The sequence below is a fragment of the Xiphophorus hellerii genome, chromosome 18 (assembly GCF_003331165.1).
Source record: "Xiphophorus hellerii strain 12219 chromosome 18, Xiphophorus_hellerii-4.1, whole genome shotgun sequence".
NCBI classification, from domain to species: domain Eukaryota; kingdom Metazoa; phylum Chordata; class Actinopteri; order Cyprinodontiformes; family Poeciliidae; genus Xiphophorus; species Xiphophorus hellerii.
The window spans coordinates 25,896,499-25,913,693 of NC_045689.1; the positions used below are offsets into that span (position 1 = coordinate 25,896,499).

The 17,195-nt window shown below is 38.0% G+C and overlaps 1 protein-coding gene across 1 annotated transcript; it reads left to right on the forward strand.

Moving 5' to 3' along the window:
• The first annotated feature begins 1,473 nt into the window (after positions 1 to 1,473).
• On the forward strand, positions 1,474 to 14,737 carry aadac (arylacetamide deacetylase). The gene is made up of 5 exons (XM_032545904.1): positions 1,474 to 2,375; positions 3,465 to 3,693; positions 4,005 to 4,074; positions 6,633 to 6,804; positions 12,541 to 14,737. Exons 1-5 carry the CDS (start codon positions 2,235 to 2,237, stop codon positions 13,165 to 13,167), a joined length of 1,239 nt encoding a protein of 412 aa, XP_032401795.1. The 5' UTR covers positions 1,474 to 2,234; the 3' UTR covers positions 13,168 to 14,737.
• Positions 14,738 to 17,195: the final 2,458 nt, after the last annotated feature.

Consider the following 17,195-nt stretch of genomic DNA (forward strand, 5'->3'; position numbering starts at 1 on the left):
AATGTGCAACGTGAACCGCCTTCTCTGTTAAAAGAAATTGTGTTTTTCTCTTATATATATATATATATATATATATATATATATATATATATACATCTATATGTCATCATACATATTATATATACAATAATTGTAAGTGGGAAAAAGTTTTGTCTTACCTCTGCCATCATGTTACATGGGTCAGTGCTGTGAATTCACTAGTGCTGCACCGATTATAGTTTTCTGGCCGATCGCCGATTACCAATCGTCAAAAACCCTGACCTGCCGATTCTGATTTTGCTCTACACCGTTTCTTTTGTCTGGAATGTCACTAAAAATTGCTTTTGGGAACAGTGGGGTCACTATTGTTAACTGCAACCGTGGAGTCATGACCTGGTGGGGCAGTCTATCAGTCAAACCTCTCTCAGCAGAGCAGAAGAGGACAGTGGCTGATTTTCAGACCTTTGCTGAGGTAGGTAAGATTGGGGGATAAGACTGGCTTCACAATGTAAATATTGGCCAATCACCGATCTCCCAAAATTAAGGAAATCTCTGCTGATAAATCAACTGACCGATAAATCGGTGCACCCCTACAATTCACTGCTCCCCCAAAAGAGACTGCTGCTCGATTTTGTGTTGGTAGTAAAAATATTCTAGCGGGAGTAAAAATAGGTAGTAAGAGGTAGAAAATTCAAGTGTAGGATTCCTGTGTAAACCCTGTTTTTCCCCCTCTCCTTCATTTAAAAACTGCATTTTGTGTTTACATATGTTGTCTTTGACTGGTATTTAAACTGATTCAATGTTCCGAAACAGTGAAGTTTGACAAACATGCAAAAAAAGGGGGAAATCAGGAAGAAGACAAACACTTTTTCACACCACTGTAAATACTGACTTGAAGTAGGTAATTTTATACAGCATCTCTTATTTTAGGTTAAATGATTTTTTTATTGAATTGCCGTTAACTCGCAGAATACAGTTTTCACTTTTATTCATGAAGTCAGCTAGGAGGAAAATATTTTATACAGTGTAGTATTCTGAGTATGAATTTTCTTTTTTTCCCCCCAATTTTCAAAGGGTTTCTGTTTGCACTATGCTAATAAAGTAATAACAAGCCAACATTATACTTATGTCTAAATGTTATCAAGTTATTGCCTCAATAGCTTTATTGCATTACTGGATTCATTGCATTTAGAATGGTCAGACTTATTATGTTATTCATCAGTACTTTACTGGATATTAATACAATATTAGTTGCTATTCATTTTTAGACTGTAGAGTCCTACACATTTGTTTATTTAAAAAATTTTTTTCTTCCTTCAGCCATGGGATTCAGGACATGACCTTGAGCTTTGTACATCGCTGAATCAAGAACAGAACAAACTGTCATTAAAAGTACAATTATGTACCTTGAGGAAAACTCCTGCTTGCGTTTACTCTTCTGTGTCAAACTCCTGCAGCTCTTGGCCGCTCCTCCAGCAGCATTTTGAAAGGTAAAGCATCAGAGTCATGTTTCTTTTGACTGTCAGTCATGCCGGGGGAAATCTAACACCAATCGTATAATTAGCTTAGGCTGCCTCGCAGCCACGTATACTTATCTGGACCTTCATTTAGCGATAGCTGCTCGGTTAGAAGTTGGGAATACTGAGAGCTTCTCTTAGAAATTAGACGGAACCGCAGAGAATCCGAAGGGCAACTGCAACCGGCTGCGAGGCGAACACAAGAAATAAGTCAGACGTTAATGACATTTGAGATATTTTCAGAGAGCGGGTCTGAAGAGCTCACTGCATGGAGTCCTGTTGTTTCAAAAGCCTTCATATCTGCGCAGCCGCTTCATTTTGGCACAGAGCTCTGTCGCTCTTCCTCTCTAATCCGCAAACGATTAGAGAGCATCCGAGGAACTGCCTTACGGGCAAGGTGGGACGGTGTTGCCTCGTGAGCGCACAACGTGCGCGCCCTCTCCACGCCACCGAGACCTCAATTCATTCCGCTGCTGCACGAGACAGACATGCTCTACGGAACGCGCGCCATCAGCGAAGGAAAGCTCCGAATATGCAGGCCGATAAGAACCAAATGACACCAACCACACGCTGTAACTTTTAGCTCGTCGGGATCCGGAATTGATTTTTTTTTTTCTTTTTTTTTTTTTTTGGGCGTTCGCTCTTCCGCGCGCCGGAGTGACTCCTTAACAAGTGCACCCCAACAGTCCGTCCGTGTTCGCAGCTCGCACTCAGTGGCCGGCGGACGCACGCTGTAAGATGAGGCTTGGACGCATCATTTTATTCGTCGCTTTCTGCTCTTTCACAGCTTATTATGTTTACGAGCCAATTCCTGAAAGGATAGAGGAGAGATGGAAACTCATGCTGACCAATTCCTTTTTCAGAACTCTCAGTCACCTGGTAAGAGAAAACTTTTCCTCTTCTTTTAGTTTCTGATGATTTGTTTTATTTACTTTATAGACAAAGCTTTTATCACTAAGGCTTTGCAACTATTTTTCAGTTGCCTTATGTTTTGATATTCATTATTGTTTCTTCCTTTAGAGCAGGTAAAACTTAGTTGTTTTTTTTTTCTATTATTATTTTTTGCTGATGTAGATACGCATACTGGTTACACCAGATTATGTCAGATGCTAATCCATGTGTTGTATAGTCCTCACCTGGTCTAATAATAGATCCTATTATGGAAACTATCCTCCATTTACGAGGGCTGGACACCTGTGGTTTATAATACCTAACACAGTACTAGCAAACTGGACTTTTCATAGTTTGCTATGAAAGTTTGCAGTTACGTTTGAGCACGTGGCTATAACCTCAAATAATTCACAAACGTAACAATAGTATTCTTATTTTTATTTCCACATTTTTAGCCTGTAACACTGAAACATCAGACACAACTTTTTTTTTTTTTTTTTTTTAGATACCTGTATTACAAGCTCTTTAATAAAGCAACATGTGCACGTCTATAATTTAACATAGATGATAGTGAAGATGTGTGTTGGAGTAATGACCTATACCGCTTAAGATCGCATCGTTCACACATTTGGGGGAATCATTTGCAGGCAGGCACAAATAATAGCGCAGTTACATAAAGTACTCCCTTTAAATTATGCGAGGCTGTCTGCAGGCTGTGATCGTTTTAGTGTCATATAATTTATGGGAAGCTGTTAACGTCTTTATTTGATTTTACAATAATTGAGCCCATTTGCATTTTGACTTAAGTTAATAACCAGAGATCTGCTTTGAGCTCGTGAAACAAGAAGAAAAAAGTTATCTTTTAGTTTTGAATTGCTCTAGGCTGTGATTTCTCCTAAGAGATCTTCTTCAGGAACAGTTGACATTACACAAAGCTGCATTCGTGTGACTATTTCATTCCCTATTTTCCAGATTCATGTCCTAAGCATGAGGCTGTGAGCTTAACTTTTCTTCATTTTACAGTTGGGATGTGATGATGGTTCGCGTCATCTCTTATTGACTGTTTCCCTTTTCCAGGCAGACCTTTGTGAGTCAGCGGGTCTGAAGGACTACATGGATGTAATGTATGTCATTACTCTATTGGAAAAGATCGTGCCGGTGTCTGATGAGCACGTCAAAGTGACAGAAGAAAAGTTCGACGGCGTGGAGGTGGTGCTTTACCAACCGAAGCTCCAGGGTGGAGACGCTCACCTGAGGAGAGCCGTCATTTATCTGCACGGGGGAGGATGGTGTCTAGGAAGCTCCCGTACGTTGGGTTTTGTTGCATATTCACAGAAATGAAGTCTTTTATAGCTTCAATATGTTCTAAAGAAAATCAGTTTGTCTGACAGACAACTTTTTGAGTGCTTGTGCAGCCCCCAATATAGTGTCCTGGGCAAAGAGCCACACTATCCATGAACATAATAATAACTTTATGTTGTATGCTCAGTCTGTTGAATGAATAACTTTATATTATGTTGGACAGAATCCCTTTTTATTCATGCAAGTTACTGTACAGTTAAAGGAATCCATTCATCTATTAAGGCTTGTCTGACATTGGGTTGTCTTTCTGTACAGGCATGAGTCCATATGATCTGCTGGCCAGAAAGATCGTCACTGAACTTGATGCTGTCGTCCTCTCTGTAGAGTAAGTGTCTTGGTGTTTTTTTAGAAAGTGTAAATGCAACAAAATGCAAAAAACATCAATGTGAAAATTATTAATGGAGCTCTTTTCCATTTATAAATGAAAAAAAAAAGTTTTTTTTTTAAAGAATTGCTTTGATTCTGTTCTTCGAGTTATCTCATTTCTTTCACTGAGCAGCTTTAGCTATTAGAAGAGGAGAATATATAGGGCTAGAACACTTAATTAGGATTAAAATAATCGTCACCGAATTTAGTGTTGATTAAAAATGCCATTTACGAGGGAAAGAAATCAGCACTAATGAAGCCAAAACTGTACAACAAATAAATGTTGCATTCAAGATAAGACAAGAGCTTTACTTGTAAATACATTTTACCCATAACTCCACAAGTGGCATAGGTTTACCTTAACCCTATTAAAATTCTGTAGAAACAAAACAAATCTCATGTTAAGCACCTTTTGCTTTCCAATTATTAATCTGTTAATCCAAAATACAGTCAACAGATTAGCCCTATTCTCTATTTAATGTTAAGTCCAACAGAAAGGGCTGATCTTCTCACATGTTGATGTGTGAAATATTTTTTAGCTGCCGATGGGTCCCTTATACTAATGATCAAGCGTTTACTAAAGTAACGCTGTTATTGTATTTTCTTATTTAAAAAAGGGAATTGAATTGTTCATTTGTATATTTAATATATTTTTAATTTTGTTTAACAATGACTTAGGTGGCTAAATGAGAAATCAGCAGAATGTTCCAAGTTTATTTCATCCGATTAATCGATCACTTGTCAGAATTATCCACAGAATAATTGATTACCAATTATTCTGTGGATAATTGGGAATCCACATATTTTATTTAGTTGCATCCCTAAAATATGGCAAACAGGAACTTTTGGGGTTTTTGGAAATGCAGGAAATGAGCGCAACACTACAAGTTGTGGCGGCTGATGTTGTCTCGATTAAAGAAACGACTAAAGAGCTTAAAGACTCCGTGGAAAATATTCTAATTCGGCTGGGCGAGGTTGCACAGCGGGTGTCCGACATTGAAGATGCAAGTGCTCAGATGGAGAAATGTGTGGAGATATGTGACAAGAAACTGGCGACTCTCTGGGAACGAAGACTCAGATCATCTTTATCAAACACTTTGTAATCTTAAATATCAGTTACATGAACTATATTATAAAAAAAGCTGAATATGCCTTATTTAGACTTAAAATTAAATATTATGAAGGTGGAAGAAAAGTGGCAAATTACTGGCGAGACAACTTAAACAACAAGATGACTCTAATAACATTCCTCTAATTAAAAAAGGTGGTAAAACATTCACCCTCAGCCAAAGAAATAAATAGGAACTTTGAAGAGTTTTATAAAAACCTCTACACATCCACTAACAAACCTAACAAACTAATCTTAATAAATGGGCAAAATTGAAACTCTCTTTATGGGGAAAGGTGAATGTAATAAAAATGGTGATAGCCCCATTATTCAATTATGTGTCCATGATGGTTCCTGTTGACATCCCATCCCAGGTTTACAAACAGTATTAGACTTATGTTAAGAACTTCCTTTGGGACAAGAAGAAACCCAGAATTAGCATTAAGAAAATGTGGTGTGCAAGGGACGTAGGAGGCACGGCTATATAATCTCGCATTTGCAATGTCTAGGTTGTCCAAATATTTTGTAAAGGGAGAAGCAGAGCTGAGTTGGATGAATATTGAAGAAGAATTAGTGAACCCTTTCAGACCAATAGATGTCCTTTATTGATTTGATATGCGCTGACCTGGTTGTTTTGTTTTGCTTTGTTTTATTTGTGGTTTTTGTTTTGTGAGCGGGTGGGAAGAGTTATATACATATATGTTCTGAAATAATAAAAACTTTAACAGCAAAAACAAGCATGATTTCATTAGTGGTAATAGTAGTAGGTAAAGTTCGTAGCATCGTCATTAAGGAGAAATGCATATTACTTTTCTTAGAATAGCGAACATAAAAGTTAGACCGAAGTAGACGTTTACAATCTTAAAACAACTCCAATCTTAGAATTATCGTTGTCTTTGCTTGTAAACATTAATTTCTGAAACTTAAAGTCACTGTCATGTTTCCATTAGCATGTTATTAACACAGAAGACATATGAAAGTAAGAGGTGCGATTGTTTTAAGACGATATAAGTCTTTGCCCTTCTTGGCATCAGCTTAAGGAACCAAACTCATTGGATTTTCAACACACAAAGAGAAATATTGCAGCATGTTCTGAAGATTTTATTCACCTTTCCATCAATAACTTCTGTTTACCTCTACTACTGAACAGTTAGACAAACAAGCTCATTCCAGTTTGACTTTTTCATTTAACATAGCACTCATTTAAAAAAATAACTTTGACCGCAATGTGGAAAAAAAACACAAAAAAAACCCTTTAGCATAGTGACTTATTTGCTTGTCTTTGTCGTCTTTAACTCTGAAATTTGATCGTGTTTATGTTTCCAGGATTAAAGTTTTGTCTGTGAGCCTGACCTCCAAAGCCATTGTTTTTACTGCAGGAATAATCTGTGAACTCTTATCTGTTTTAGGTACCGTCTCGCCCCGGCTCACCATTTCCCTGTCCCATATGAGGACGTGCACCGTGTGGTCAAATACTTCCTCCAGAAGGGGGTGCTAGCCCAGTACTCTGTGGACCCGGGGCGTGTTGCTGTGTCAGGGGATAGTGCTGGAGGGAACCTTGCAGCGGCAGTCTCTCAGCAGGTACAGAGTCTGTTTTTGCTTCAGAGACTCAGAGAAGGCTGAAATTTGGTTTCTCATAGGATCTGAGGGCATAAGAAAAGGTGGATTTAGCAGAAATTTGTAGAACTGTCCATAGCTATATTACCTAGACGTCACTCATCGGATTTTTGGAATGTCAGTAAAGAAATGAATATACTTCTGAACACTGTTTAATGCCAGAGAATACAGTTTGGTGTGACCTTGACCGGTCAAGAAATTTTTGTAGCTGTTTTAAGCTGCTTCAAAAATGCAATTGATGAGACAAATCAATCGAATTAATGGTCACAAGACAGTTAAATAATCTATCAAATAATCATTTGAAGGAGGAGTCAGGATTTCCTGTATTACATTAAATGGAAGCAACAGAAGATTTCAGTATATTGTTAAGAATATTTTTTTATTTCTAATCAAAACAAATAATCTGTACTGGTAATAATGACTATTAGGTCTACCAATGACAGCTAATCACTAGTATTGCCACAAACTAAGTCTATTATAATCAACCCACATAAGCTTAAATGAACAAAAAAGAAACACACAACAAGCAAATACTCATTTAGATAATCATTCTACAAACACAATTCTTATGACAGTAAAATGAAGATTCAGAATTTGACCGAAACAATTTAAAAGTTTTTTTGTCTCTCTCAGAAGCTCAAAGGAAGAGATCGTAAAGTTCTACTGTCAACCTTAATTCATAAAGGGAAAATGTTCAGAAAGACAATCAAACGGAGATTCAGTACTGCCTTTTGTCTGTCATCTCGCTGCACCAGAATTGCAGAGAGATAATAGTTTTTATTATGATATAATAAATACTGTTTAACTTTAGTCCATAAAAGTCTGTTGGTTCGCCTGTTTTTCAGCAAAACTGACTAGGTTTCTTTTTGTTTGGTTCTGCTCCAAAAATATAGTTCTGCTTCCAAATTGTCACTTTAAGACTGGCAGGTGGTTCTGGTCTCTTCTTGTACTGGACTTTGGATGTCTGGAGGTTCCTCTGAACAACTTTCTTTAGATGTCACAGAGGCATTTTTAAATTCAAAACGTGTCAACCAACTATGACCTTAGCTTAGACCAGTCTTTCTAAAACTATGGTCCCCGGACCACTTGTAGTTCACTGGCGCCCTCGAGAGGGTCCGCGAGGTGCCGCATGTAAACAAACGTTTATTTGCCGTGACTTGAACTCAAAGTGCGACGCTACAATTAGCTTGCCAAAGGATTGTTTTTAAAAATAATAATGGATAAATGACTTAAGACCGGGTCACTAAAAAGAAAGCCTGAAGATACCGGTGGAAAGTTTCTCAAGGTGAGTTGCAGAACTTTTGTTTTTCAACACTGTTACGATACATAGCATGCCACAGGCATGAATATCCAGGCTGTGATGAATGTGATAAGCCAGTGGTGAAAAGAGCTGCACCCCACACTGACTAACTGCACCTTAACACCTAAAATAAAATTATTTATGTCGGGCTATCTGTTGGCTGAAAGAAAATGTTTGACTTTGTCAATGCAACTCAAGTCTAGATTTTCTTTTATTGATCTTCTGAATTACAAATAGCCCTAAAACGCTATGAGTGCACACAACACGTGTAGTACTGAACTCTATTTTATTTCCATTCGTTTTATATCAATAGAAAGCTTAGAGTCCATACTTCCAGAATCTGTTAACAACTCGAAACGCCCCGAGCAAGCTTGTTCAAAGTTTTATTTTGGCCAGTGAAATTTACAAAACAGGGCATAAGGAGGAATAAAGACAGTGAGTTAAGAGAGAAATGTTTTCGTTTCAGGTTGTATATTTTAAGATGTTGTGTTTCAAGTTAGGCGGTCCTTGGGTGTTTGTTAAATGGGGTGAGTGGTCCTCGGCCTGAAAAAGTAAGAGAAACACTGCCTAAGACTTATGTAATAACTGTGTCAGGACTGCGGCTGTTTTACCCTATTTTTGTCAAACTTGACAGAATTTCTCTAAATAAAAGACAGCATTAACATTCATAGTCTGAAACATTTCCAAGACATTTCACAGTGTTAATATTTAATACTAAAAAAAGTTCTATTTTTGAGTTGGGGAATTAGTAAAAGTGAATTTCCCAAGCTTTACACCAGTCTAAAAGCGCTTGTATCAAGCGGCCACTGCTGACAGGGCTTCTCAGCAATAATCCAACTTTTGTTTGTTGGGGCAGTGCTGCACTTTCTGCTGATTGAAAATAGAAATGGAGAATACCTCATTGCACAAAACAAATAATGTTCTCATGATAGGGAGAAGTAGCATTTATGGTTTTGAGGCACGCACGGGCAATTTGATCAGCAATTAAGCCATTTTACCTGATATGGGACAAAGCAATCTTGTTTCATTAAAGATAATCACATAATAAAAAAAAAACAATGAAAATTTGCTTTAACTTAATAGCATTTGGTTGCTGAACAGAGGATATGTGTATTTCCATTAGAGAGAGTTCATCACACAGGGCCAGAGGAGGCTCAGGAGAAAACTTTAGGCTCCACAATGTACAACAGGCACATGAACAGACAGAACCACGGCTCAAGAATAATCCTTGTGCATGCAGGGAGTTCCGCAGATAATCTCCTTGGAATTTAATTTTGTAATAGTGATCTGGGTTGAGGTTCGGGTGAATTCTCAAGCCATTTCCTTGGGCTTTAGCAAAGTTAGAACAAATCGCAAACACCGTATGACGAGCACTGTCTTCGTTTGAAAGTGTGCGTCACAAAACCTCAGCGAAAAACACAATTTCAAATGTAGCCGTGATGCAACGACGTGTGTGTCTGTGTTTGTAAGTGAAGGCGAAATGAGTCATCCTCTCAAACATTCTCTAAAAACACAAAGCTTTGTGTAGGAAATTACCTGCCGAGCTGAGAGGTTATGTAGATGAAGCTCATGTAACAGCACCGGCAGTTACTCATCTACGATAAAGAGGGAGGTAGGTGTTGAGAATCCAACATTGATGAGTTGAACAAAACAAGTGAAACAAATGCTAATCCTGTTACATAATAGTGGCCAATAACTTAATACCTGCCAATGAAGTAATACTTTTGGTCATCTTAAATGCAACAAAGCCAATAAAGCAATGATGATAACACGTCATTACTTAGAAATCTTTGAAAACTGAAGCTGAAATAATATTTTATTTGAACACATAATTAGGAGTGTATTTCTTAGAAACAAAATGGTTTTTTTTTGGCAGTTCTGTGCAGTTTGGTATTCGTACGCATTGGTGAAGGATCCATGTTAACCCTTTATGTCCTGACTTTAAAATCTCTGCCTGGATGTTTTTGCTTATTTCAACTGTACGCAGTTCGTTAAATGTCCTGTGAGTAAATATATTTGCCCATTTATCCATAGCAGCTAGAACTTTTAATATCTAGCAAGTTATTTCTGCAATATACCAGAGTGCCCCTCAGATTAATTTCACTCCCTGCTATGGCAGGGGTGAAATTACCATAGTAACCCAAAATAGGCTGGAAAGCACAACGTCTCTCCTTTCAGAAACCGTTGGAATTTTTCAGAGAAGTGTGGCAGAATTACGGTACTGCAAATTTGGCTGGATCGTCGCCGCTCCGTTTAGGAATTTATAGGATTAACCCTATAAGTCTTCGTTGGCGAGAACAGCTGTCTCCTAATTCCAGCGGCGTGAAGGGTCTATATTGGCTTGTTTGCTGATAACAAGCTTGTGTCTGGTCCCAGGCAGCTGACGGAACAAAAGCATAGAGGAGGTAGCAGTACATTTATTCTTCCTAGCAAAGGCAAAAAAAATATACAGTTTGCATTGCAACAGGTTTGCTTGTAGTAGCTTAATAACATTAGGGAGCATTTTCTTAGATTCAGTGAATCTGTTCATAACTTTGTTTGGTGACACTAGCTGTTTGGATCTCTTAGTGGAATGTGCTGGAACACAGGAAGAGAACAGAGGTCATGTGACCTACTTCCGTTTGCTCAGTGTCATCTAGCCAATAATATAATTCGGTTTAACTTGCAAGTTATTGTTATTGGGCCAAGAACTGAATTACATTATTGACAAATAACTGCATGATTGGGTCTGTTACTTTTGTAATGACCAAACTGTTGAATTATTAGCGTGTCTTACCTGATTTGTTGCCACGTGTGCATTTTTATTTATTTAATTATTTTACTGGTTCCTTGGACCCCTGGGTAAACATCCCATCCTTCATGAATGCTGTGTCCACAGTCCAGAACATCATGCTACAACAAAGTGAGGAATTTTCAACATGAGACGGTTTTAGATGATACTAAAACATTCTCCTCAGTAGTACATCTTAAAGCATTTGAATGTATGATGCTTTTCGAGCTCGTTTATCATGTAACAAGATTTGTTTTGTCGGTCAAAGGTGAATGTCTTAAATAAAAAGACTCATTATGAAAAAGACAGGGAATGAACAAGGAAACTGAGCTGCAGCTTTAGAAAACCTTAAGGGAAAAAATCCCCCAGGTCTTTATTTTACTTTTTTTTTAAAGACTAAGAGAGAGGGGCTTATGTAAAGCAAAATATAAAGAAATGAGAAGAGGCTCGTGATTTTTGTGCAGCACTGTCATCTGGTTCAGTATCACAGTGAGCGATCTAAAGCTGTGTCTTTGTAGCATCCTCGGACAACATAATGCTCCTACAAAGAACGGTCTTGTCTACACATCCGTTTACTGCTTATACGTTTGTCTTTCAGGCTGAAGAAATTCTCGGAAAAATCTTTTAATGACTGAAAGGAGTGTTGATTGGTGCTTGGTAAACTGGTGCACTCACAAATATGTATTTATTTTTACCCGTGTAAAAATAAGCTAAGATGTGTGGGGGGAGTATAGCTCATCAATAGCTCATCCATTTGTCATTGAAAAGCTTGTTTCACCGAGCCGGGGGATGACGAATCAGCACACGTCTTTTTCAGAAATCAAGTTGAATAGAAAACAATATTTGTACTGACTGCTTTATAGGATAGTTAAGCAAAACGAGAGAAAATCAGGCAAACGCGGCTGTGGCTCAGTAAGTAGAGTCATTGTCTTGCAGTGGAAAGGTTGCAGGGTCAACTACAGTTTCCTCCTGTCACATGTTGATGTGCCCACAGGCAAAGCACTGAACTCCAGGTTGTACGACTTGAAAAGTACTCTACAAACAATTCACTTAATTTATTGACAACCCAATAGCTACAAAATTGAAGCGATTGACAGCTTAAAAATATTTAGCAGTGATGGCACAAGGACAACCAAAAGTATGTCATTGTCAAAGTGGTGCTGTTAACTTGTTGTGTGTCTTCATTGCTTCAGAGAAAGGAAGGACAAAGTCTGAAGTGAACTGTTTGACCATGCTGGCGTTAGTAAAGCATTTAAGAGAGGCGCAATTGTCACTTGTGACAGTATTCCGAGATAGAGATACTTTAAAAATAAAAAAGATTTCTTTTTCAACGATTGCTTAACACCAAAATAAATTTTTTATCAGTTATTACCTTTATTTTCAGTATAAGGACTGATGCTCATATTATGTATAGTTGAGCCCAAAAATATTGATATTGTTATATTTTCCTTAACTTGTACATCAGTACCATGACAGTAAAAGGTAAATGTTTTTTTGTCTCTTTTTTTTTTTATGAGCCGTGAGTATCACATATAGGGCTTCTTCAGAAACCTGCTGTTTTCATCTTATGTCACTGAGTAATGCCCCATCTTTTTATCAACAGTCTGATTTACTTATGTCTGCTCCACAGCTGCAAAAGGAGTCTGGGCAGCAGATCAAGTTGAGGGCTCAGGCACTCCTTTACCCCGTGCTGCAGGCGTTGGACCTCAAAACGCCTTCATATCAGCAGAATAAAGACATGCCGATTCTGCCACGCACGCTCATGGTGCGCTTCTGGAGCGAGTATTTTACTAGCAACAAAGCCCTCTTCAGAGCCATGATGGCCAACTCGCACAACAGCCCCGAGTCGTCCAGGTTACTGAAGTTCGTCAACTGGAGCGCCTTTCTGCCGGAGGCGTATCACAAAGAGTACAACTACAGCGCTCCCGCAGTAGCGCAGGGAACCGAAGGGGAGGCGGCCGGGATGGACGGGCCGTCTCAGTCGTTCGCCGACCCCAGGGCGTCGCCCTTGCTTGTCCCGGACGCGGACTTGCACTCTCTACCCAAGGCGTACATTCTGACGTGCGAGTACGACGTCCTCAGAGATGACGGGATCATGTACGCCACACGGCTCCGGGCGGCTGGCGTTGAGGTGACGCACCAGCACTATGACACGGGATTCCACGGAGCGCTGATGTTTACTGTGTGGCCGACTGACTTTCTCATTGCACGTCGCATGACAGACAACTACGTTAAATGGCTCAAGGATAATTTGTAAAAAGAAAAAAACTTTTGACTATATAAGTGGGTATTCCAGTTTTGTTTTGTTTTTTTCACACAATGCACTAATGTTTAGATGAATCTTTTTTTCATGTTGTTTTTAACTATTGGTGGTGTACTTCTTTGGTCATGCTGTTTTTGTTTAAATATGCTAATTTCATCTGTTTTCTTCTAATGGATTTTGCCTGATTTTGAAACTGTAGTGAACATATTTTTAAATTTTAAGGTGGCGAGTGAAATCTGACACATGTATCATCATATCATTGTGCTTGCTGCAAACGTAATGCTTATGTAAAATTAAACTGTGGCTATCATATTAGTTTGATGGACAGGGTTTTTTTATTTTTTACCCTGAACAGAGCTCCTTTTCATTGTTTTCCATCACATGATCTTCCATCAGATCTCGTATTTATTGTATCAATATTAGTCTTAATAGTCAGTAATGCATACCTCTGGAAGTAAAACTGTCCCTGCAGAGATTTGAAGAATTCATTATAAGTCTTTGCGAGCAGGAGAGGATTTTTCCAGATGCTTTTTTGGCCAAAGTTAACATTTATCACAGTATGTACCGCATTCCAAAGAGTTACAAATGAGTTCAACTATTTGTGTCACATTGACTTATTGTAGTTTCTAATTCCAAAGATTGGTGAAATTGGATTATGTTGAAAAGTTTTATTGGCGGCGGAGTGAGGGGGACAAGAACAACAACAACAACAAAAATGAATTTGACACCCTCAAATTTTAATTTTCACTTCCTGCAAGTAACCAATGTAAAATGTTTTTAAAATGTTCTCTTGTAATACAAGGTCAGTGAATGTTGATGTTCCATATTCCATCTGACTATTAGTAAAAAAAATTATCTAACCATTGTTAACATTGTTTGAGGAAGCATACTTGCAACAATAGGGCAAAAAGAGGGATTGATGTAATGAAGTAATGATCATGAAGCCTTAATCTTTAGAGAGTGCCCCAATTTAAAAAGCATAACTAATAATATGTAGCATCAACATTTACATTTGGAGCACATATGACTCTACTCACCCCATTCTAAAAACAAAACTTTGAAGTTTTTACACAAAACCCAGATCTGTTGAAAGAAGTTGATAGAAAATGAAGCTGTAGCATAGGACTCAAGTTTCAGGCAGAAGATTTTAAGGTTTTAATATATTTATTACCATATATGGTTTTCATATTAACATTATTCAGAAAAGGCAATTTTGCTGACTAAACCCCAGTCATTGCAAGCACTGAATATAACTCATTTGCATTTCAGGACTATTTCAGTTATTTAATTTAATATATGAAACGAATGAACAAGTGACAGCTTGAGAATCACAGTTTAATTAACGTTATTAATGACAAAACGTCAATACTACCACTCCCTCTGCTACTAATAATGTCACTTTCCACATTTGCCCTGTGTCGTGTTTTTTGTGTCAACACTTTTACGTTCTCGGATGTAAAAATGAGTTTTACGATTTGTTTTTGCAGTTGGAAAATTTGTGGGCCTCGTGCAAGTTTAATGTAAAATGACAATAAAATCACTTAAGCTTTCAACTGCTAAAAAATTGTTGTGTTTTTTTGGTCTTATGTATTCACATGTGTCATTAACAAAGCATGCTGTACTTGAACAGTAGAAATAGACAGAAAATGTGATGTTACTTCACGCCTTTTACAGACATACATTGAATAGAAAGTTCAGAGATGTCAACTGTTATTCAATGAAACACTAACAGCTCCAGGGTGCAGAGTACAAAGACATACACATTTATGCACAATTTTTTTCATCTTAACCTGGATTTATTCCCATGAAACATAAAGGGATATTTGTTGTGTTCGTGCTTTTGAAATGTGCCTCATGACTGGTCCTCTTCAAACGCCAATGTTGGACTAATAACCATATTTTAAGAGGCACTGCAAGGGAATGGTTGCAAATGAAATAAACTCTTAGGGATTTTGCATAATTTTTTTGTTTAAGAAATTGGTGCGCTCTATGTTCACGCAGAATTCTGTAAACGTAAAAACGCACATTAAACAGATGGAGAAAACACAACCTCATCAAGTTCAGTGGAGTATTTCTATCAAAGCCTGAATGGAGATAGTGCCACATTATATATGTGAAGTAATGAAAGTTAACATTACATCACGTTAACCCAGATTCAGTTTTGCTTGGATGTCTTGCTATCTGTAAAACAACTGGCTTCACAAGGTAACATAGGTGAAGATAAAACAAAGTACATGTATATTTCACATTTGTCCTCAGATATTTTTCCACTAGTTTATCCTTTCTGATTGCTCATAATGCAACTCTCGTGCTTTTCATCATGTGCTCCAAAAACGTCAGATCAGACATTTTCTATTTGCTTTTTTTTCCCCGTTGTTGGTTCCATTTGAGATTCCTATCTAAATGCAGTGATGGATCATGGTATGACTTGTCCTAATAGAATCAAAGCATAAAGTCCTGTTCATTTTGTTAAAGCTATGTAACATCTTTACAATAATACATTTAGCTCTCTAGCGGTCATCAAAAGGCCAAAAGCTCAGTCGTGTGACAAAAAATAGCTTCTATAGCACATATAGGTATTTATTTTACTTCACCAGTAGTGGAAAAAGGTTTGGTTTTAATATCAACAGGGAAAGCAAATGACATAAAGGGGCATATGTACTATACCAATCTTACATTAAGACAATCGGTACAATGTCCTGTACAGACTGACTCAGGCATACAAAATCCACGTGGCGGTCGACCTTGTTGGACCAGAAGAGGCTTAAAGTAAAGCTGAGTGGAGTACAGTTCATACGAGTGTGTGTTTTTAAAAATGTGCCCAATAAATCGACCTCTAAACACCTCAACACACTTTCTGACCTGGATGTCAACAGTCTACTGCCCAATGGGGGAGTGTATAAAAACATATTTGTATGCACATTTTCTGATTCTTAAGCTTATTCCTATGAGAAACCAGGGTGGGGTTTTTTTTTGCTGTCATTGCATAGGAATTGCACCTGGTGCTCCGTCTCCAAATCCAATCTGGTACATTACACCTTATACGGCTAAACTTGGTTACAACCCATTTGGTACGTTATGAGTGATTTCTCTATTCCCTCCAACACATGTAGGAGCCTTTCTGTCAAACTTCAGAAACACAAACACTAAGAATGCCCACATGGACAACTGTAAAATTGATAATTTTATAGATCACCATCATAATTGTAGAATGACAGTATTTGACTAAATTCCACTTTGAATAAGTGGCATTTTATTTAAAAAAAAAAAAAAAAAAAGGAAAAACAAACAGTAAAGTAAACAAAATCACTGACAAAACACATTGTTTTCTGATCGGCATGGCCGCTGACTGAACAGATAGGGCACCAGGGTTATTCCTGGCTCTTAGCCTGGTCTGGAGCAGGCAAGCTGCGCAGGATAAATCGCCATGGTAACTTATGTCCGACTGCTTTTGTGAAACCGAGTGGAGGCTTAATTCAGCTAGGATATCTGGAAAATCCCGGTTTTGTGAAGCAGCCCTCTGGTGACCTGTCCAGGGTCTACACAAAATAAACATCATGGCAACATTTGAGGATGGTAACCAATGAAACTGCACATCTTCATGTGTAGCTGTCTCTACGTTGAGGGAGATAAACTGTTACCTTAAGATGACCTCTTGTGTTTTAGCATTTGAATCAGAATTGTTTGTTCAACTCAAAGTTGTAAAGCCTGCCCAGTTCCACAAAGGGGTCGACGCTTTAGTTGCACTTTATAAAGTCAGCTTTTCAAAATGTGAATGGGTCTGTATGCGCCTGTGTCCTACATCCCCAGGTAGCGTCTGGGAGATGAGCGAACGCAACAAATAGTCGAAGAATGAAAAGACAGGAGGTAGCAAAAATAAATGAACCTGAATAAAATAATGTGGGTTAAGCTTCACACTAAACACCTTCTCACCTCAAACTACTGTAAATTCAGAACAAACAAACAAAAAAAAAAAACAACTAATAATGAGATCACTAAACCAAACAAATGCTTCATCTGAA